A 21,403-nucleotide genomic window follows, 5' to 3' on the forward strand; every position below is an offset into this window, starting at 1 on the left:
TTTAACAAAACAGAGCTTATCTTCGTTTTGTGTAACATTCCCCTTATTCATTTATTTAGGCTCTTGTAAACAATTTTAGTATTCAAATTAATTTAAGCATCCCTCACACAATGCAAACAAGATCGCTCTCCGTAGGCGCGTGGCAGCGCAATGTTTCTCACGCTAACGTAATGTGTTGCTGACCTCAAGCAGAGCCTCGGCAGCCACATGCAAATTCAGCCCTTGGCAAAAGTATCACTGGAAGGGAAATTAGCAGGGATTGTTTGGCCACATTACAGAGGGTTACCATATGACTCCAACTACACTGTGACAGTGTGAGGCTTTTCAACTCACACCTAATGTATCCTGGTAAGTGTAGTCTACCTGAGACAGGTAAAGCATACCAGAATGCTGAAGTGTCCTAATGTACATGCAGTCATATGGTAACCGTAACGCTACGCCACAGTTACCTCTACTGGTCAGGAGCCGGTCAGGAGTCTTCCAGGGTTCAGTAGCTTCAGATAAGGATGAGGGAGATAAGGATGCCTGGTGATCCTTGGTGCTCCTGGGTCAGTGCATGGGCTGCAAATATTCACAGGTGAGCACCTGATCATGCCATGGTAGAGATTATAAAGAAACACAGCAACCTCTTCCTCCAATATCCAAGCACTCTTTAATTCAAATCTGGTAAAAATGCCATTTCCAGTTTGTTAGAGTGCCAGTACATAGAAAATAACAATCACTGATGAAGTGAACATCTGTCCAGACAATACATGGAAATGCCTCATTTACTGTAAACTCGGTTATCTCACAAGTTACTGCTTGTTATGTTTATTACATGTAGATTTGTTTTATTTAATTTTTATTTAATTTTTTTGCTTCATACAGTGCATATAAAGAAAATGTTTCCTTCTCTTTTTAATACAATAATCTTTGGAGGTAACATATAATCTTCTGTTCAAAATAAAAAGACTGCAAAGGTCACAAGAAAAGAGAGAGAATGGAGATATTTTAGTGCTATCTGATGCACAGCTTCACAGTATCGAGATAACATTGGCAGCATCACACAGCACACAGCCCTTACTAGACCCTATGTACCCTTTTGAAAGTTTACTGCAGTGTAAAAGCACAGTGTAATCAAGCACAGGTCCAGAAAGCAAGGTAAGCCACAGATGTGCAGTGGAGCATGGTGAACACCTGGTAATGCAAGAGAAATACACGGCACCAGCATTGGAAAACAAACACAGTAAACTGCAAAATGACCATGCAAGTTTACTGCTGCAAACTTTTATAAGGCTGAGTTCTGCTAACCTCTTGACACCCATCTTTGTGCTAGTTTATGATGCACCACTATTATTCACAGATGACCAGCGGGAATTTGTTGGCGTGCAGAGGCGTCTCTAAATCTCATAAAAACTTTATCTCAGCATTGGGTCTGTTTTACAATAAACAGTCCACCAGCAGTTTTTACCATCATACCAGACAGCTTTGATCTTTGTATATATCTATACTGTTTATCTGTATATCTATATATAGACATACTGTAGTTCGGTTTAGCAGCAAAACATTGTAACAGCCCGTAGCATTGCCTTGAACCATGATCTTCCTGCCCCTGGCACCTCTTGTGGGAAGATCACAGCCAGCATGTGCAACCATTAGTAGATGTTTTGGCATTTGCCAGTGGTATGGTGGTCTTGCTCACTGCTGTGGCACATAATCAGGTTAAACAAAGGCATATGGTGCAACAATAACGTATGTGTGGTGTGTCTTCTGTATGACAATTTGCAATTCTACTGTACAATGAAACAAGTTTTCATGACATTTTCAACCACCATCTGCACAGCACGGCATGAAAAGACCCCACACCACCTCCAGCTCCGGAGAAACAAGCATGTTGAAATAGCCCTTGTAGAACTCTTCCATCAATATAAAAATGTTTTCCAAGTGGAATTAATGAGCAGCTGATCCCTGTGATGGCGAGCGCTGTCCACTGACGATCCCGGCAGCTCATGTTATATTTTTGTGTTTCAGTCAGATCTCTTTGGGATTGTAGGAATCTTCACCATTCCTTGGATCACGCAATACTCAGATTTTTTTTTTCATAAATAAATACTGTTCTATTTTTCTGTGAGTGTCACTTCCATGCCCCTTCAGATTTGTGCTCCTCCGATTCTCAGAAAGGTGAGCTTCATCGCGGAGGAGTTCTTGGATAAGCTTTCAGTGTTTCTCCTCTGCGCCCTGGAGAGAGACGTCTTGACCCTCTCTCGGAAGAAGCTGGTGGTGAGGGTGTACAGGATGGGGTTCAAGGCACTGTTGATGGGCAGGATGAATATCGCCACCCACGAGGTCACTGTCCCTGGGGAAACACAAGTCAGGAAGCCATCAATACGATCAACACAGACAAAGACAAATGTCTACGATAAAAGATGAAAAGAAATGGAAAATCAATAGATGAATTAGAAAGAAACAAGTGTCTTTCTCAAGACGCTAGATGAAACGTTTCTATAACTTAGAATGCTGACTGTTTGTTCTCCAGAGGTCGTAGCTCGCTGATATCCGCTCTCGAGTTCCTGGGTGTAAAAGAGGAAACTGGCTTGGTCATGGGATCAGAGGACTCCCACTGAACCTGTGTGGGGAGTTGCTGCGGTGAGGGAACATAAATGGACATTCTAAACTGGGGAGAAAATCGGGGGTAACATGATCAGGCACTCAGTCTGTGTTGAATATTTAACCCTTTCAGTCCTTAGTTTCGTTTAGAGTTAGGGTGCGTCACGGTTACCTGGGATCTGGACCTGCAGCAGCGAGAGCACCTTGAGGATGATGATGGGTATCCAGCAGAGGGCATCGGTGAACACGATGAAGAAGAAGTGGTGCGCCATGGCCACGTCTTGCCGCAGCTGCCGCGTCTTGCAGCTCAGGTGCAGGCTGCTCTTCCGGATAGACAGGAACATGGTGACGTAGGACAGCAGGATGGCCAGGAACGCCAGCACGTTCAGCCCTACCAGGGAGAGGAGAAGAGAGAGAAGAGACCTTCATTCTCTGAACGCTACAAAGCAACAAACCATAACAAAATACCAGACAGGTGTACTCGGGCGGACAGGAAAAGCGGGATTACCAAGAAAGATCCCGATGGAGTAGTATTTGGCTCCGGGTTTCTCTGTCTCGTCGGCGTAGAGAGGAAAGCAGACCCCGTTGCGTCCGTAATAATTCCCGAAGTACTCCTGGTTGCGGAGCGGGATGAGAGCGATGACGAAGCCCAGGACCCAGATGGAGTGAAGGACGATGAGGGTCTGGCAGCGGCCCGGTCTCATGGTGCTGAAGGGGAAGGTGATGGCCAGACACTTCTCCAGGGACAGGTAGGCAAGCAGCATGACCGACACCTCGCTGGACAGCATGGCCAGGAAGCCCATCATCCCACATTGGGTGCTCTCCATCCAGAGCTGGGCGTGCTGGTTATACTCCCCCCGATACTTCACATCAAACACCCCCACGAAGAACAGGTACACCCCCATCAGGCAGTCTGCACCTGGGGACCGCAAACACTTCAGACTGCTTCCTAAAGATGAAGGAACACGAAGCTACTGGTTCCAGGAGACCGGGTGACCTAGTTTGAGGCAACTTTGCTATATCAAACCCAAAGTCTCCCCTGGTGTGTGTTCCAAGACACAAAGTGGCTTCGTGTTCCCTCAGCTTGAGAACTTAAACCAGTAGAGGTTCTTTAAAACAAAGCAGTGTTACTACTGAATATGCATTTACAATACTTGCATTTGCAAGTCCATTGCACACCCAAGGCAGTAATCTGTACATATTAATTTATATAAATAGAGATGGGTGTTTGAGAAGATCTGTCTGGGCTGTTGTTTTCAGGTCTCAGGTTTGGAGAAAGTTTGCCACCCTCTTACACACGGTCTATAAAGGATAAGTTTCCCTGCTGGCACGTACAGCAGAGGCACTTGATCCCGAGTGCGTGCAGCTGGTTCTCGGCGCGGATGCAGCAGCGCATGCATATGACGAAGAGGTTCCCGAAGCAGGTGAGGAAGCCGATGACCCAGACGCAGACGCGCAGTACCGGGCTGGCCAGGAGGTCCTGGACCGTGGAGATCCCGTCTGTGTTGGGCTTGCAGCTCCGCACGTGGGGCGCCAGCCGGCAGTACTGGAACGTCTTGAAGTAGCTGCCGGGAAAACAGTGCGTTACATGTGTTTTAATACAGCGCTTGAGATCACCGTCTTAAAAAAAAATAAAAAAATACTGCAGTATCGGTTTAAATCAAACAAACTGACCCGAGGCAGAGAATAAAGCATGCCTTGTTTAAACTGCAACTTACATGTGAGTCAGGTTCTTCATTGGAGCAAACATCCGCACGTGAATATTCGGGATGTCAATTCCGTCTAGGTCCCTATTGGGGGGGCGGCGATGAATAATAGATAATAGAAATTTGCAAGCCAATTGTGACAGCTTATTAGCTAAAGTTTAATTCAATAATAATAATAATAATAATAATAATAATAATAATAATAATAATAATAATAATAATATATTTAACTAATTATTAAACCATCATAGTATACAAATGATAATACTACATTATTATTGCCCTAACCACCACAGGTCTCCATGGCGATGCCAAGATTCCAGGGTGACCTCACTGCTGACACTGCCCACAGGCGGAGATTCTGCTGAGAGTTTGTTCTGTACCCTGCAGAGCCCTTCTCAAAGGGGTCAGTAAGAGTTGAGATACTCACAGGGAGCGCACGCAGGCCAGGCTGTCAAACTGACTCGGGTGAATGTGGCTCAGATTGTTGCCAGAAAGATTTCTGAAAGACAAACAGTTCCAGGACTCAGGCTCCACTTTTCAAGTCAACTGATCTAAATGGAGGATCTAAATACCACCATTGATTCAATCATTAAAATGAGGGGGACTTTGACAAACCCAACACCTCTAGCACTGCATGAGCGTCTCTTCAGTATATATAAAATGACAGAACTTACATACAATGGAACGATAGAGATTGACAGTGTACGGCCTCGGGTGAGCCATACAGCTTTTAAAACTTCATTGCCATTGATTGGTATTCAATTGTAAAGGTGGGAGATAAAAACAGCTTTTCTTGTTTTGAAATCAACACATTAATTAATGGGTTCATTCTTCTGAAAGGCAACTAGAAGTACGGGTATGAGTATCAGCACACCCCTATAACAAAAAAAGCACTTCAGGTTAAGAATCCGTGCTCCCCGTTTGACGAGATTTGACAGCCGGGTCTTGGCTCTGTCAGAGTTTCTTATATCAGGCAGCTGTTGACATGAAAGCTGTGTGCTCTAGCATTGTACCCGATACAGAGGTACAGTACCGCTCTGCACTTGTTCTTGATCGCTCTGGTCTGCACTGATGTTCCTCTCTCTCTTAAGAGCTTTTTGACAGCAATTCGGATGTGAGCATATACATTATTCATTTTTCTGTGTGTGAGTATTTTATCATTCTAATGGAGTTATGGATTGGATGCACTTTACTAAAAAAAATGAAATACATCCACATTACACAACAATAAAAAAGGTCAAAGAGCTGAGATTACTTACAGCGTCTCGAGGGACCTCAGGTCCTGGAAGATGTCAGCAGGCAGGCGGTGGAGCTTGTTCCCTGACAGATCCCTGTGAAGACAAGGCCGCAGAGCATAGGTCACAGCAGGTCCAATAACAGAAATGACGACTTCAAGGTCTGGATTGAGGTTTTAATTGGTTCAAGGAAACAATTTAGAACAGGGTTGGAACAAAGACCAGGAGTGGAAAAGACAGCTTTGAAGACCCCTGGATTGGAGTATTGCCATAGACGTACTTACAGTTCGATCAGATTCCGAAGTGAACTGAATGTGTTTTCTGAGATCACGCTGATTTCGTTCTGGCGGAGAAACCTGCAAAATAAAAAGGGCCGTTACACAAAAAAAAGTAGAATAATAATCTGCAAACCTGTCACTGACTTCTACTAGGAAAGGGATACATTCAGCATCCCTATTGCAATTGCAATGGTTTGGCACTTTTTTTTACTTGCATGGAGAGTTTCGATTCATAAGGGAGTGGGATGACCAATCCATGTCCACAGTTTGCTTGAGCCATTTACTAAAATGGGTGGATCTATCTATGGTATCTCAAAAGGTACCACAACATCCTAGTCTTGTCTGGAGTTCTAGCAAAGAATGCTGCCGAGACTCCAGGATCTTGGAAAGATTACAGTGATGACATGGTACTTACAGCACAGTGAGGAAACCGCAGGACACAAATATTGAAGAGTTCAACTGCTTGATTAGGTTCCTGTCAAAGTCACTGTGAATCAACAGCAAAGAGACTTGTTCAGTTGCAAAATGATTTAAGAGGGTACACTTCAAAACACTATCTAAGTTATCACATCTGGGTGCATCAAATATTACTTGAAACACATTTTAAGTCATGTCAGCTGCAAATACACATAAACCAGTCAAGGGTATCAACATGTAATTCAAATATCATAAACATGTAATTCACTGCATCACTGGTTATATCAAATCCCAATGGGAAAACAGAATCGTATAACACAGACTTAAAAAGCATAGCCAATTATCTTGTTTTAGCTAAGGTCACCTTTGTCTGAAATACTAACAGCAGTTTTAGTTTCAGATTGAAAAAAAGAGAAAGTTTTTAATCCAGTGTCTCTGGTAAACTTTTAGAAGCACAGCACAGAAAGACAGGCCAATGTTATTCTTTGGAACACATGAACCATTCTCTTTCAGCCGTTGCCCTAACACTCATTAAGAACAGATTTGACTGTAAGCTCAGTATTGGAATTCTCTCAGCTGGCCCATTGATGAAAAGCCTGGCCCGTCTTTCTGCCCCTGTACTGCTGTGACAGTAGAGACCCCACACACGCCTGATTACAGTGCACGTCCCTATCGTCTTTCTGCCCCTGTACTGCTGTGACAGTAGAGACCCCACACACTCCTGATTACAGTGCACGTCCCTATTGTCTTTCTGCCCCTGTACTGCTGTGACAGTAGAGACCCCACACACGCCTGATTACAGTGCACGTTCCTATTGTCTTTCTGCCCCTGTGCTGCTGTGACAGTAAGAGATCCCCACACACGCCTGATTACAGTGCACGTCCCTATCAGGGCAGGGTGACGACTCACAGCCAGTTGAGAGCAGGAGTGTCAGTGCACAGGCCGCTTCCCGGAAGCTGTTCCAGTGAGTTGTTGACCATGGACCTGTACATGAACAATGTGGAGAAACGCTCTTATCACTGACCCTGCTGTGGAGGTTATTCAGCTGAACGGTGTCTTATCACAGTCTATCACCCACAACTACAGGACAAAATACCCAATTATACTACTACACTTGTACTGCTTTTTCTTTTTGGAGCAGAAACTTTTTTGTGTGAACTTTATATAGTTTTTATTTTTTAATATGTTCACAAAAGGTTTACATGATAATAAATATATATATATTTAAGGGTGTTTCAGAGAAGACCCCGTCTTCAGCTGTGTAGAAGCGCTTTTGTCCGAAACGTACGTACAAAGTATCACATTACAAAATATCACATTGTAAAATATCACATTACAGAATATCACATTACAGATAAGAGCAGTTATAAAGTACAATAAAATCAGTAGCAAAAAAGATCAAATTCAAATAAGAGAGGAATAAGGAATACAGTAAATAATTACATGTAAGAGCGGGTGCCACTGAGAGCAGTTAAACGTATTGTAAAAATATTTGCTTATAGGAGTAAAGTCCAGTATGAGCATGTAGTAAGTTCGATAAATGGGTGAGAATGATTTCAAATAAGAGCAATTACAAAAAACGTGAATACCTTGTATCTACGTAGTTTTTAAATCTATGATGCATCATTGTAAGATAAGAAATGAAGTATCTCTTAAGGTGGAATCACACGAGACAACATAAGAGACTCAACATAGCGTAGCAGCCCTTTATGTCAGTTTAATCAGGTTTTAACGGACAAGGCATAAGGTTCATTTCACAAGGTCTCAAAATGCCTCTTTATGTTGTGTCCATAAAAACCTCTTTAATTATCTATTAATGAAACATGTACAATGCAATCTTCGCTGTTATCCAGGTACTTACATGAAGAACAAAGACTTCAGCCCCATGAACAGCTGACTGGGGATGATTTTAATGGGGTTATCATCCAGAATTCTAGAACACAAAGCACAACAAGATTTTGACGGCTCTGCCTAGATCATAATCCCTCTGATAATGGAGACTGACTATTGAAGACAATGAATTCACCTGGATCAGTACAGAATTTTCTTTTTTAAATGTGTCTCAATCCTAAAACTCTAGGTGATGCAAAGCTTTTGTCCAGAGCTGCATTTGAAGAATGAAGAAGTGGATTGTGGGGCGGGCAGGTTGCAATGGCAGATATTTATTGGGTTTAACCCTACAGCTCTCAGGTCACTCAGAAACAGTGTGTGCACTGCACACATTAAACTGTACATGCTAGCATACAGTAGAGCAAACAGCTCTGGTCACCTAATACAGAGGCCTGCGCCAGCTGTCCTTCGCTGTAAACGTGCACATTCGAACCCGGCTCCTTTAAAAAACTGCTTGACATTTGAAAATGAAGAGAAACAAGCCGGCACTACCCCAGCTCCTTTTAAAAACGTCTTGACATTTGAAAATGAAGAGAAACAAGCCGGCACTACCTACAGCCACTGTAAGTTGTGGAGCTCTTTGAACGTGCCTGCTGTCAATACTTGAATGCAGTTCTGGCTGAGATATCTGGTGTGATATATAAAACATAAAGCATTTGGGTTAATGACATTTCTGCAGGACTTCATGTGACTTCACAATTAATTGTGACTTCATGTGACAATAGTTCTAGCTACTAGCCTTAAAACAAGCATTATATATATATCAAACAGTAACATTCTCCCCTACACCCACTCACAGTTTCTGTAGCCTGTGGAGCCCCACAAACGCACTGCTGGAGACAGTCTCAATACAGTTACACTGCAAAAACCTGACCAGGGAGAAAACAGGAGAAAAAACTCAACAAATTCATCTTTAATTGTTCACACCCAAACAATACAAGTTAGTTAAAAAGTATCTGGCCTAACATACTGCTTTATTATGTCAAACGGAGAGCACAGGACACAAATGCAATGATATTTCAAGAAAACCTGTGATTGTTATCAGGTTAAGTAGCTAGTCCCAATCTGTGCTGCAGCAATAGCAGAGTAAAGACATGTGCTGCTGTTCAGAGCCTGGTCTTAAACAAGTGGTCTGAGTCGCAATTAACCCACTATCTTTATAACCCTTATAGTAGCAGGTTCAAATCCCACCTCAGCCACTGACTCATTGTGTGACCCTGAGCAAGTCACTTAACCTCCTTGTGCTCCGTCTTTCGGGTGAGATGTAATTGTAAGTGACTCTGCAGCTGATGCATAGTTCACACACCCTAGTCTCTGTAAGTCGCCTTGGATAAAGGTGTCTGCTAAATAAATAAAGCAGAGTGCAGCTGAAAAGCACTTATCCAAGCCAGCATGCCAGCAACACCAGGATCATGACCCATACCACAGGAAAGATGCTGACCAAACGGATGAGAAATGGCACTCACAGTTTCTCTAACTCTGTGAACTGGACAAAAACCTCAGCAGGGAGGTTCTTAATGTGATTCTGTTTGAGTGATCTGCAGGGAATAGGAAAGAAAGTAATATTATTGAGGTTTCTATCTATCTATCTATCTATCTATCTATCTATCTATCTATCTATCTATCTAACCCTAATCCTTTCTATCTCTAATTTTAACCCTAACTTCAACACTAACCTTAACCCTAACTCTCAATCTAACCCTAACACTAACCCTAACCCTAACTCCAATCCTAACCTTACCATTTTTATATTTAATGATCACAGATGCCTGCAGCTTATGCACAACAGAGGTGTTTGTAAAAACCAAAAGGCTGATCAAGATCCTCAAGGTTTTACCAAGAAGATCTAAATGGGCTCTTTCCTACAACACTGAGAAGGAGACCAGGACTTACAGTAAGGTGACGTTAGAGGACACCCGAGGAACGGAGTCCAGGTTGACATCCACACACTCCAGCTCTGTCTCCTGACAGTCACAGACCCTGGGGTATTCAGTGAGGACTGGGGGAGCAGAGAGAGAGAGAGACAGAGTATGAGCGAGGAGAGCAGCTCAATCAGTGTATGAGCTGACACAGTGTGCTTCATATCATTGCATTACGTAGTGGAGTCTGTGTTTAACGATTGCATCATCAAGTTCAATATCAGACCCCAGTGCAATAACATCTGACAGCATTACAATTGAATGGTAAACAGGCGTGTGGATCAGGGGGGGTCGTGGGCTCACAGTAGTTTTCATCAGACTCGCTCTCATTTCTAGAATGGAATGCAGGTGTTAATGCATCCAGCAGGGGCCTAGAGGAATTTGCGTGTTAGTGACTGATCATGACTTATTGTAGCCTTTGTGTTAAATTAAATGGGAAGCCAAACCACTGTGTGTATAGCGCTAGAACCAGCCAGCGCATGTGTATCCCCAGTGCTCTCTTTGGCACTGTTTGTTATCATTGTCCCAGCATGCTGAATTTCTCTCAATCCCTTTTACTCACAGCACTCCTGATGCCAGCCCTGAGGATCAGGTATCCCCTTCACCCTGAACATGCCAGACCAGCCGCTGAGATCCTCTGCAGAGAGAAAGGGGAGCTGTGAGAAGCTGGAGTGAGCACTGCGTTCTCTTCTGCTCTAGTGTGGGTTAGACAGACGCATGTTCATTGCACAGCTTCTGATCCCCACCCCAGGTTAGGTATAGGTAGCTTTACTGCAGATGCTTCACTCGAGTCACTGTGCACGCTCCTGACCTGACCCTCACACTGATCGCTGCTGCTGTAGCGCTGCCAATTTCTTTTTTATAAACAATTGCAATGTTTTTATAGGCCACTCAGCTGGGGGAATACAAGTGAAGGCATTTAACTCTTTGTACAGCGTTATCTTCTAAATGACCAAGCGCTAATGATCCCTAAAGGATTAGGTATTAGGTATTAGGTCCATAGAGATTAAATACCTTACTCACAAAGAATTTACCACCGTGCAAAGATAACACCTGATTTTGTCTTAAAAAGAAAAGAAAATGCTGATGTTGAAAGCTTGGAATAAACAGCTTAATTTAGGAGCTCCGGCATTTCCCTTTGTTAATTCTTCCAGGCTTTGTAACATTCGCAGTTTGATAACTTAGCACAGTGGTAGAGTAAGTGCTTTGTGTTCCTCTGTTTCTGTCACTGATCTGCACCTCCAGACTAGGACTGATCTCTCACCGCAGTTGAGCTCGTCGGCCCCATTGCTGCAGTCCTGGACCCCGTTGCAGTGCTGCAGCTGGGGCAGGCACATGGAGAGGTTCCCGCAGGGGAAGTGTCCCACCGGACAGGCTGGGGACAGAGTGCTCCTCTTCACCAGCAAGGACCCTGCTGCTGCTGCAGGAGACACACAGACAACACCAGCACCGGGACACTTATTGTTCTGATGGATAGAAAATATGCTCCTCAAACACTCTTACTGCTGGGTGAAGGCATGACTTGAAGATAAAGGTCCTCAGATACTGAGACCCTGGGGAGCCTCGCTTTCTGAAGAAAAGAATTGTATTCATGATGATCTGGACTAAATGGATCTGAGAACTGAGACCTCGCTCCAATTTCAGCTTCAATGAAAAGCTTTGTGATACAGAATCTTTAGATCTACAACGAGATACACATCCTTAAATCTAGCCTCTAATAATTTATCCAGAGCTTTGATTTACTTACATATGGAATGTATTCTTTATCAAGGAAAGATCCTTTTGAAACTCACACGGTTGCAAGACAAATAAAAGAGACCCATTTCCCATTGGAAGACATGAAAGCCTTCAAAGAATAATGACGCAAACATTACAAACAGAAAGATCAAGAACTGCTGCTGCCAAGCGCAGCTAGATAACGCAGCAGGGCTTGTGCCAGCATACTCCCTGCCTTTTCATCTGGGGAAACATGTAACATTCCACCTATATTTCTCATCTACTCACACTCATGCTGCAAATAAAACTGTGCCAACAACAGGGCATCCCCTATATAACCAGGAACTAAACAACAAATCAGGTGTTTAATGTGCAGGCTCTCAGGTCCACAGCCCCTAGATTAAGGACCAGGCAGACCCCTCTGAACTTAATGCACGTTGCAGTTTATACTCATCACTCACACAAACCACCGTCCGCTGTACGGCAAGCAGCTCTGTGCTAAACTGACAGAGAAAAAACACCATCCAGAGTCCATACAACTACAAAGACCGGGCAGGCTCTTCTGATTGTTCTGCTGAGTTACATCAAGATCTCCCCTTTAAACACAGCATATAATTAGCAATGCAGATCAAATAGAAGAAATGGGACACATATCAGAACAAAACTAAAGCTATCAGAATCCCACCATATCACATTAATACCTAAGAAGAACAACAGACATTCTAAATAGCTGTTCTAAATATGTATCTATCATCTGTAGCACAAATAACAGAAGTTAACAAGACGTTTCCCCTCCCAAATGGCAAGCGATACTTTGTCTGACCTCAAAGAGCATGAGGTGAGAAGCTTACCTTGAACTGTCATGACGGTTGAAAGGACCTGCAGGTAGACCAGCCTTGGAGCTCCTGTCATTGCTGGTGGTCAGAAGGACAGAGCCGGGACTTGTGTCTTTAATCTTTCTTTTTGTGACTGAGTGAGTATCAGGGAGTCGGCACAGTGTTTCTTGTCAGATCCAAAGCGTCTTTTCAGATTCTCTCTCTCTCTCGCTCTCTCACTCGCTCTCTCACTCTCTCTCTCTTGCTTTCTCTCGCTAAACCTCCAAACTCACAGACAGCATTTGCACTATATGTTTCTAAAGCCTTGTCTTCCTACAGTATTAGCCAGTGTTATAACCACTGAGCTAGTCAAACCCACTGCCTTCCACACTGCAGCCCAGCACTCTAACCACTGAGCTAGTCAAACCCACTGCCTTCCACACTGCAGCCCAGCACTCTAACCACTGAGCTAGTCAAACCCACTGCAAAATGTGCATAAAGAATAATGTAGTATAAGCACTGCAGTACTTTCTTTAGTAAAGGCATGCAACTATGATACTGCCTTAAGCAAAACGTTTGCTCTGTGACATTAATTATGAAATTAGTTTTGGACTAAATGGGGCTTATAATTTCAAATCAGAAGCGCTCCTCTTCCCAAGAAAATGTGAGCTTTGAATCTTTTCATTGTGTGCTGTGGTATTAGCGAGCTGGGTAAGGGCTCATCTCTAAGGCTGTGGTATTAGCGAGCTGGGTAAGGGCTCATCTCTAAGGCTGTGGTATTAGTGAGCTGGATAAGGGCTCATCTCTAAGGCTGTGGTGTTAGTGAGCTGGGTAAGGGCTCATCTCTAAGGCTGTGGTATTAGTGAGCTGGATAAGGGCTCATCTCTATGGCTGTGGTGTTAGTGAGCTGGGTAAGGGCTCATCTCTAAGGCTGTGGTATTAGTGAGCTGGGTAAGGGCTCATCTCTATGGCTGTGGTGTTAGTGAGCTGGGTAAGGGCTCATCTCTAAGGCTGTGGTATTAGTGAGCTGGATAAGGGCTCATCTCTATGGCTGTGGTGTTAGTGAGCTGGGTAAGGGCTCATCTCTAAGGCTGTGGTATTAGTGAGCTGGGTAAGGGCTCATCTCTAAGGCTGTGGTATTAGTGAGCTGGATAAGGGCTCATCTCTAAGGCTGTGGTATTAGTGAGCTGGGTAAGGGCTCATCTCTAAGGCTGTGGTATTAGTGAGCTGGATAAGGGCTCATCTCTAAGGCTGTGGTATTAGTGAGCTGGATAAGGGCTCATCTCTAAGGCTGTGGTATTAGTGAGCTGGGTAAGGGCTCATCTCTAAGGCTGTGGTAGTCGTATTTCTGGCAGCTCTATGGAAACTATTTTGGGTCAGGTGCACTTGCATATTTGTCAGACATGCTGCATTTATCATTGAGGCTGTAGGGGACGTACTGTTCTCTGTTCAGCAAAGTATGATTTGTTTATTGTTTGTTTTTTTGTGTTTCTTTAGCAGCTATTTATTTGTTAACATTAAACACTGTTTTATACAAGAAAAACAATCAAGAACAAAGATACTCAGGAATTCAAGAGCCATCTGCTGATGCTATCTTTCTCATCCTGTGAAGTGTGCCGCTCTCAGACTGAGCATCTTTAAAAAGAATCTTGCTCTTTTATTGCATGTAATTACGATGTAATAACACAGCTATTACTCGGAAGATTGATAATCAGGGGGTAAACCGATCCAGAACGTATTTCAATCGTATGCAATAATAAAAATGCCACAGTATCTTGCAGTAGGGTTGCTTGCTATTCTAACTTTCTTTTCCTGGCATTATCCATTTCTCATGTGTCCATTTGTCATGCAATGAAAACGTCCAAGATGGTATTTACAGAACGATGAAAGGGAGTTACTACACAGAACTCGCTTTCTTTCAGCATTCTGCTCGTGTGAAGATGTGTTTTTATGTCCTACCAGTAAATAACTCACATTGCAGTGTCCATAAACCGTGATTGCCATGTCTCTTACAGCTGCCTAACACAGATATCAGTTCTCTCTTTTATATCACACTCATATTAATGAGTCATTGAGCAGACGCTTTTATCCAAAGTGACTTACAGACTAGGGTGTGCTTTGCATCAACAGCTACTGCAGAGTCACTTACAATAGGACCTCGGTTTTATGTCTCATCCGAAGGATAAAGCGAGGATGCAAGGAAGAAAGTGACAATGTGGAGGCACAAGGTTTTGGGGAAAGAGCAAGGATCTCTATTGAGAGGGAAAGAGAAGAAACAATATATTCCAGCTGAATTTACTTCTGATTATCAGATTTGTAAAGACAGAGGGATGCAGACAGGCTAGAGTCCAGTGTTCAGAATTGAGTTGGGCTCAACAGCGCCCCACAGTGTAGCTGGGGGCCGATGACTCACTTTCAGAGAAGGGGAGTGCTCCTCTGTGGCTTTCTTACAGACGTAAATCAGGTGACTGATCGCTCTAATGCAGGAGCAGAAGCACTTCATATTCTGACTGTTTCAGATTGTTAATGATGTTCATGTGATTTTGTAAAAAAGAATGTGCAAAGATTACAAATCATGGTGCACTAGGATGTGCTAGGATCCACAGCGATGTAGTACGCTGAAAAATGATCAGGCATTTGGTTGAGGTTGATGTAGTTGCTTTGCAAACTCTTGTGTCTCATGTATGGCATCCATCTAGGAAAGACATCCTAGGTTCAGAGTCAGCTTCGCACCACACATAATAAGGAACTCACCTGCCAATGAATTTAAGAAAAAAAAAAACATATCAGCAATCATCAATCCAGTCTCTCTTTGACACGTTCATGACTATAGCTGAAGATTTACCATCTGTTCAAAATGAGCAAGCTGCAGATCGACTTTAAAATTCATGAGCCACGTTACAGAATATTTCACTATGACCTGAGACATCAACAAAACACATTGTCACTGTTCAAGAAAATACCTGACTGAAAATAAATGATATAAAACTTTAAAACATGTTCTAGCACTCTCGGAACAGGATAAAACATACTAGAATTTCAACAAATACTTCACACTGATGTTTGGACAAATCCCTGATTTCTCGCATGCTATTTATTGGTGTTAAAATGTCTTAATGTGGCTGTACACTAGAGAGGGCATTGTCCCTATTGCCCTGACTGCCAATATCTGTAATGCCCGAGTATGAGGTGTCCTTTGAAGTCATAGCCTGCTAATGATACTACAAAAAAAGGTTTAGACATTTGATGTTTTATTTAAGTTCAGAAGAAGTCTCCAAAATCCCCAGAGGGATATCAGAGGGAGATTTGTTTAAACGCAGCATACTGGGATCCTGGTATAGCCCATTGCTGAGTTGAAATACATATTCAGTCATAACAAACCCTTCTACACCTGCCATATTATCTATTTCAGTCCACGACCCCACCATCTGCTTATCGCTGTGCATATCTTGTTGTCTGCCTGTCCATACATCCCTGCATCTGTCAGCTACAGTCTCCTTTAAAAGGGTGTTCAACCCAAAGCCATCAGAACAATTCCATAGCGTGCTGCTGCTACGACATGAGTGGCACTTATTATTGATGAACGTGAATGCAGTTATTGAGCCCTAAACACGGTTATCTACGAGTCATGTGATTACGTGACTCCTGTGATTCCTGCAAACAGACTCAAAAGCGTTCCAGTGACCAGCGATCAGGAGTCTAGCACAGCTAGCTGCACTGTGTTCACTGCAAGATTTGCTGCATTTTATCATCATTTTAAAGTGTTACCAAAACATTGCATTACATTTGCATTGTTAGCTCTGTGAAATCCCAGATATTTATTGGCTATGATCTACTGACATGGTTTCATTAGTACCAGGACCTCCATCTGATTATGGGTGTTCTGTTGAATACAGATTAATCTACAGTGCTTGAGAAGTGCTAAATGTGTCTCTAAGCCCCTTTCACACTGGCACTCCTACCCAGGTCCGGACCCGGGTTCTGGATACCCAGGTCACAATCCTGTGTAGTGTGAAACTACGTACCTGGGTCATACCCGGGTTAACCCACCTCAGGATGTGGGTCGATACGCTTTGACCCGGGTTGAGCGAGACAAAATGCTTGATGGCCGTTCGTGAGCCAATGAAATAACAAACAGCCATGCCTTCCACAAGGAACGTTTCTGTTTATTCTGTTTATTCTGTTTAGCCATATTTGTGTTGCTTGAGACACAGCATGAGCCAGACTGCAACAGGGATGTAGAAACATTTGCTCTCATCAACATTTGGGTCGACGGTTCAGTCCAGAGAAGCTTGGATGGAAGCGTTCTTAACAAGCTGCTTCTGGGGCATCAATATGACGCGTTGTGCACTTGCGTCTGTCACCCAGGTCAACCCTGCTTTATCAAAAGTAGTGTAAAATCACATAAGCGACCCGCCTGTAGGTTCTGACCAGGGTAGAGCATGCCAGTGTGAAAGGGGCTCTAGTTTAAAGCACGGCGTGTTGTTGATGAGAGCATTGGGACAAAAGACTGAAGGTGCCTATTGTTAATGAATATGGAAATAAACACGTTTTTTCTTTCGTACATGAAGTGCTTCCAATTAACATTTAAAAGCAGTAGGTTAAACTAATTTATACCACGTTCAAAGAGCCTTTGCAGTTTGTTTGTTTGTTTCTGGTTTCTCTCGTAAACAAGATTTGCATTTCAATGAGCTTTAGCTGGTTAATTAAAATTACAGCATGCGCTTTCCATTGAAGCATTCTGGAAGCGTAGGCGAGGGAGATCGACACCAGGGCTAACAACAATAACACACGTTTTGAATGACGTTTGGACCCATTTTAAACTACAGGAGATTATGATGAACATGCTTTTGCAGTTCGACTGTATCTATTGCAGTTGTCTGTATAGTGTTAATGTATTACAGTCCTGCAGCTGCAGCTTGCTCAGAGACTGCCCAAGGCACATGTTCCTATCCTTTCTTCTGTAATCTCAAGGTTTTAGCAAAGTTAACATGCTGACATTTAGCAGCTTAAATATATCATATGAAATGTGACTTCATCTGAATTTAAATCATTTTAATTAGATGTGTGTCGCGGTTAAATTAATATTCTTGCTACAAGTTTAATAACAATGAAAATATAGGGACATGTTTTGGCTATATACAGTAGTTTAAAAATAGGGGTGTGCTGATACCTGTACTAGTACTTATTATTATTATTATTATTATTATTGTTAGTAGTAGCAGTAGCAGTAGCAGTACAGTAGTAGTATTTCTGCGTAGTATTGAGAGCACTACAATATGTGGTTCTTTTTCAAAGCTGTGAGGAGGATAGCAACCCCACAGTTCAATAGCCGGACTAGTGCTCAGAATAGAGGTAGGCTTGTTGTTGCAGCTTGGGGGGCAGTGTGACCTCATGGTGAGCGATGAGCATCAGTGACACATACTCAAGAGCTAAGACCTTTGTGGAAGGAGGTATGGCAAGCCAAAGGATCATTTACAGATATCTCAGTTTGTATTTTAAGATATCTTCAAATATTTAGGGATATCTGGAAATGATCAGACAGATTTATAAACACTTAGAAATCATTTATAAATGTCATTTTTCACAAATGAATCTAAATGTATCTGGCAAGCAGTTTGTACTGGGGATGGCTTTTGCCTGATCAAAGATACAGTACACAACTGTACAAAAAGGTATGTTTATTACGCCACCCAGAAATAATGTAACGAAGCCTGTCTTTGGAGGAGCGCGATGATGTCTTCCTCTGTTTTAAATTCATAACTCTCTGCAGCGGTTTTGGAAAATGACATCTTGGGTCGTTGCAACTGCTTTGAAAGTGGAGGAGCCCATCGGTTTCTGGGAAGCTATTTCATCTTTCCTGGGCGACATTGTTACCATGGATACGAGGAGAAAGAGTGGGGGAGCATGCTGGGGTGGCTGCTCAATGGAGAGGAGCTCCCCCCCCCCACCCCCTCTCTCTCATGCTGGATAGTGTGGAGCACAGCTTGTTTTTTTGTATATCTCTTTTCTAAGTGGTGCAAATTGGATTTCTCTCTGTTCAGAATACGGCTTCGTCTCTGAATTGATTTCCATTCCCTCAGGTATAATGATGAAGGCCGCTTCGGGGACCCCTATTGTGCTCTCCAACAATGTCTTCAGACAAAGCACCAGCCATATCAAAAACACCCGCTCCCTCCCTTCCTCCCACCCTACCTCCCTCCCTACCTCACTCCCTTCCTCACTCCCTACCTCACTCCCTTCCTCACTCCCTACCTCCCTCCCTCAATCCCTCCCTTCCTCCCTCCCTCCTTCCCTCACTCCCTCCATCCCTCCCTCACTCCCTCCCTCCCTCAATCCCTCCCTTCCTCCATCCCTCCCTCCCTCACTCCCTCCATCCCTCCCTCAATCCCTCCCTCCCTCCCTCCATCCTTTCCTCACTTCCTTCCTCACTCCCTCCCTTCCTCGGCTGTATACATAGAGTTTCTTAGTTTTAGTGATGTTCACTATATATATATATATATATATATATATATATATATATATATATATATTCTTATTCTTTTTTCTTTTTAGTTGTCTTTTTTTTATCATTTTGTTTGTTTTTAATTAGCCTGTGTGATTTTTTCCATACTTTTCTCTGTCTGACTAACTTTACTATGCTTTCTCCCCAGGAACCAATTAGTACCAATTTTAGTATATGTGCTGCATTGTGCAATAAGTACCTTCCAACAGCACTTGACATGTCACAGATGACTATTCCTGTAGCTGAGCCCCTGTCACCAGAATAAGAACACTACAAGAACACAAAGCACAGCCTGCTTCTTACCATGCATAAGAGTCCATCTGATAAGTGTGTGTGTGTGTGTGTGTGTGTGTGTGTGTGTGTGTGTCTGTGTGTGTGTGTGTGTGTCTGTGTGTGTATGTGTGTGTGTGTGCGTGCGTGTGTGTGTGTGTGTGTCTGTGTGTGTCTGTGTGTGCGTGCGTGTGTGCGTGCGTGCGTGCGTGCGTGTGTGTGTGTGCGTGTGTCTGTGTGTTTGGAGATTATTTAAGGGACTGTGCTACAACAATTATACTTTAGAATTGCAATCAAATTGCAATCAAATTACACTTCCAGCATAATGAGCTTGCCTTCTCTTTATATCCCAAATCCTATTTCATACCTGATGCTGTGCAGCATCCCTTAGAAAAGTTTGCCACAGTAATTTAGCAGTTTCCTCATACATTTACCACAGAAAATACAAGTTCAGAAAAAACGAAACAAGAGCTGATTTTGTACAGGCGGACAAACAACAAAGGGAGAGACAGGAAGAAATAAGCATGTGTCTCTAATGGCCTCACGTTAGGGCTGGCACATATTTCAAATGTTCATACGAGAGGCTCATCGCTGCGCTGTTCTTTGTGCATTTCCGGAGGCCATGGCAACACGTCCTTTGTAAAGAACAGGCCCATTATAGTGTATTGAATTTGGAGACACGAGCACATCCAGGGAGAGATGTTCAAAGAGACAGCTGAGAGATGGTGACATTTCGGGTGCAATTAGATTCACAGATATGTTGCACTGAAAGTACTAAATGGAAGAGCAGAGAGAAAAAAGAAAAAGAAAAAATGATTTTGAATCTCTGTGAATTAATAATACTAAGAACCTCACCCGGTGCTTTCAAATCATACAGCAGCTTGAGTCAGTTCCTTTTCTCTTTTCAAGGTGTAGGTCTTTGGAATGAGAAAGAACACTGTGAAGCGCAGCCGTCTGGTCCTGTCACCCAAAGTACTGCACGATGCACAATTTCTCATCCAACCTGCCCGTTTGAGCTGTTCCGTCCACAGGGCCTCTTTAGTGTCTCACAAATGAGATCTGTGCATGCGGCTCTCGGGATCCTTCCACGCCCACTCCTGTTTTAAGAGCTGCCTCGTTATTAGTGACTGCTCTCACCTCTAGGCTGTGAGAGTAAAGTGCAGGAAACAAGACCTCCTTCACATCACGCTTCTACACAGCCTGACACCACCAAAGATAGGCACAGGTCTCCATTGTTTCGCTGACAAAGGCTGCTTTCACCGTGTGAGAAACGCAGTGTTCCAGGACTGCTAATAACAAAGCTGAAGAAGAAACGACAGGTCTCGGTATAGGATTAAGCAAGACCTGGAAAGTGTGTGTAGATATCAGATACCAGCCGCCTCTATTAAAAAAAAAAACAAAAAAAAAAAAACAGTCATTTTTTGTTCAATTTTTTAGTTAAGTATATGGACAAATACAACGCGGTATGTAATTCCATATGTTAACATAACAGTATTCCGCAGGTGTTAATTCGACTTCATGAAGCGTATCCTTTGCTTTGATTTTACTGTATGCCTTGGTCAGCTGTGATAAGGGCCAGGTCTTTCCTGCAGTTATCTGCTAGGACATAACAAAAGCAGTTAAGTGGAATGTCGGCTCACAGTAACCTTTGAAATGCCCTTTTGAAAATGAAGACGGCACGCCAGTGTTTGTATTTGTCATAATAACGGCAGTGTTGCTGCGCCACGGCCTTAGTGAAAGTGAATTTTAAAAGCGCTGTCCCCCGTCAAGGCGTTCAACGCTCAAAGTGTAGCTTTTTATTTTAAAATTATAGAACCCCTCCTTTGAGAGCTCGGGGCGTTTTCTAAGCACCTCGTAGCGGTAGCCCTGTAATTTTATTAGGATAATGGAAAAGATGTGTTTTCTCTCAGATCCGAATTGCTGTGTTTGATTGGAGAAGATGACAGAATTGATGAAAATGAAAGGTTTAAAATGAGAAGCCAGATTAGAGTTCATTTACAATAGAATAAAAAAACGAGATTCAAAAAAGCCATTAACTAATGTTTCAACCTCCTAATAATAAC

At 43.0% G+C, this 21,403-nt stretch overlaps 1 protein-coding gene across 1 annotated transcript; it reads right to left on the reverse strand.

Moving 5' to 3' along the window:
* Positions 1 to 680: 680 nt before the first annotated feature.
* On the reverse strand, positions 681 to 20,724 carry LOC117431700 (relaxin receptor 2-like). Its single transcript, XM_058996457.1, has 19 exons — positions 20,191 to 20,724; positions 12,602 to 15,314; positions 11,299 to 11,454; positions 10,597 to 10,671; positions 10,009 to 10,114; positions 9,582 to 9,653; positions 8,913 to 8,984; positions 8,672 to 8,743; positions 8,087 to 8,158; positions 7,135 to 7,209; positions 6,224 to 6,295; positions 5,815 to 5,886; positions 5,555 to 5,626; positions 4,723 to 4,794; positions 4,305 to 4,376; positions 3,922 to 4,151; positions 3,095 to 3,505; positions 2,759 to 2,977; positions 681 to 2,335 (listed from the first exon to the last, which is right to left on the reverse strand). Exons 2-19 carry the CDS (start codon positions 12,660 to 12,662, stop codon positions 2,130 to 2,132), a joined length of 2,187 nt encoding a protein of 728 aa, XP_058852440.1. The 5' UTR covers positions 12,663 to 15,314; positions 20,191 to 20,724; the 3' UTR covers positions 681 to 2,129.
* Positions 20,725 to 21,403: the final 679 nt, after the last annotated feature.

This window comes from Acipenser ruthenus, chromosome 22, assembly GCF_902713425.1.
Source record: "Acipenser ruthenus chromosome 22, fAciRut3.2 maternal haplotype, whole genome shotgun sequence".
NCBI classification, from domain to species: Eukaryota; Metazoa; Chordata; class Actinopteri; order Acipenseriformes; family Acipenseridae; genus Acipenser; species Acipenser ruthenus.

Excerpts from the sequence above, each read along its gene's own strand:
- LOC117431700 (XM_058996457.1), bottom strand. The coding sequence starts at position 12,662 with ATGACAGGAGCTCCAAGGCTGGTCTACCTGCAGGTCCTTTCAACCGTC. Across the intron at positions 8,985-9,581 it reads TTCACAGAGTTAGAGAAACT|GTTTTTGCAGTGTAACTGTA; the intron begins GTGAGTGCCATT and ends CTCCCTGGTCAG. Across the intron at positions 4,377-4,722 it reads CTGGCCTGCGTGCGCTCCCT|GGACCTAGACGGAATTGACA; the intron begins GTGAGTATCTCA and ends CCCCCCCAATAG.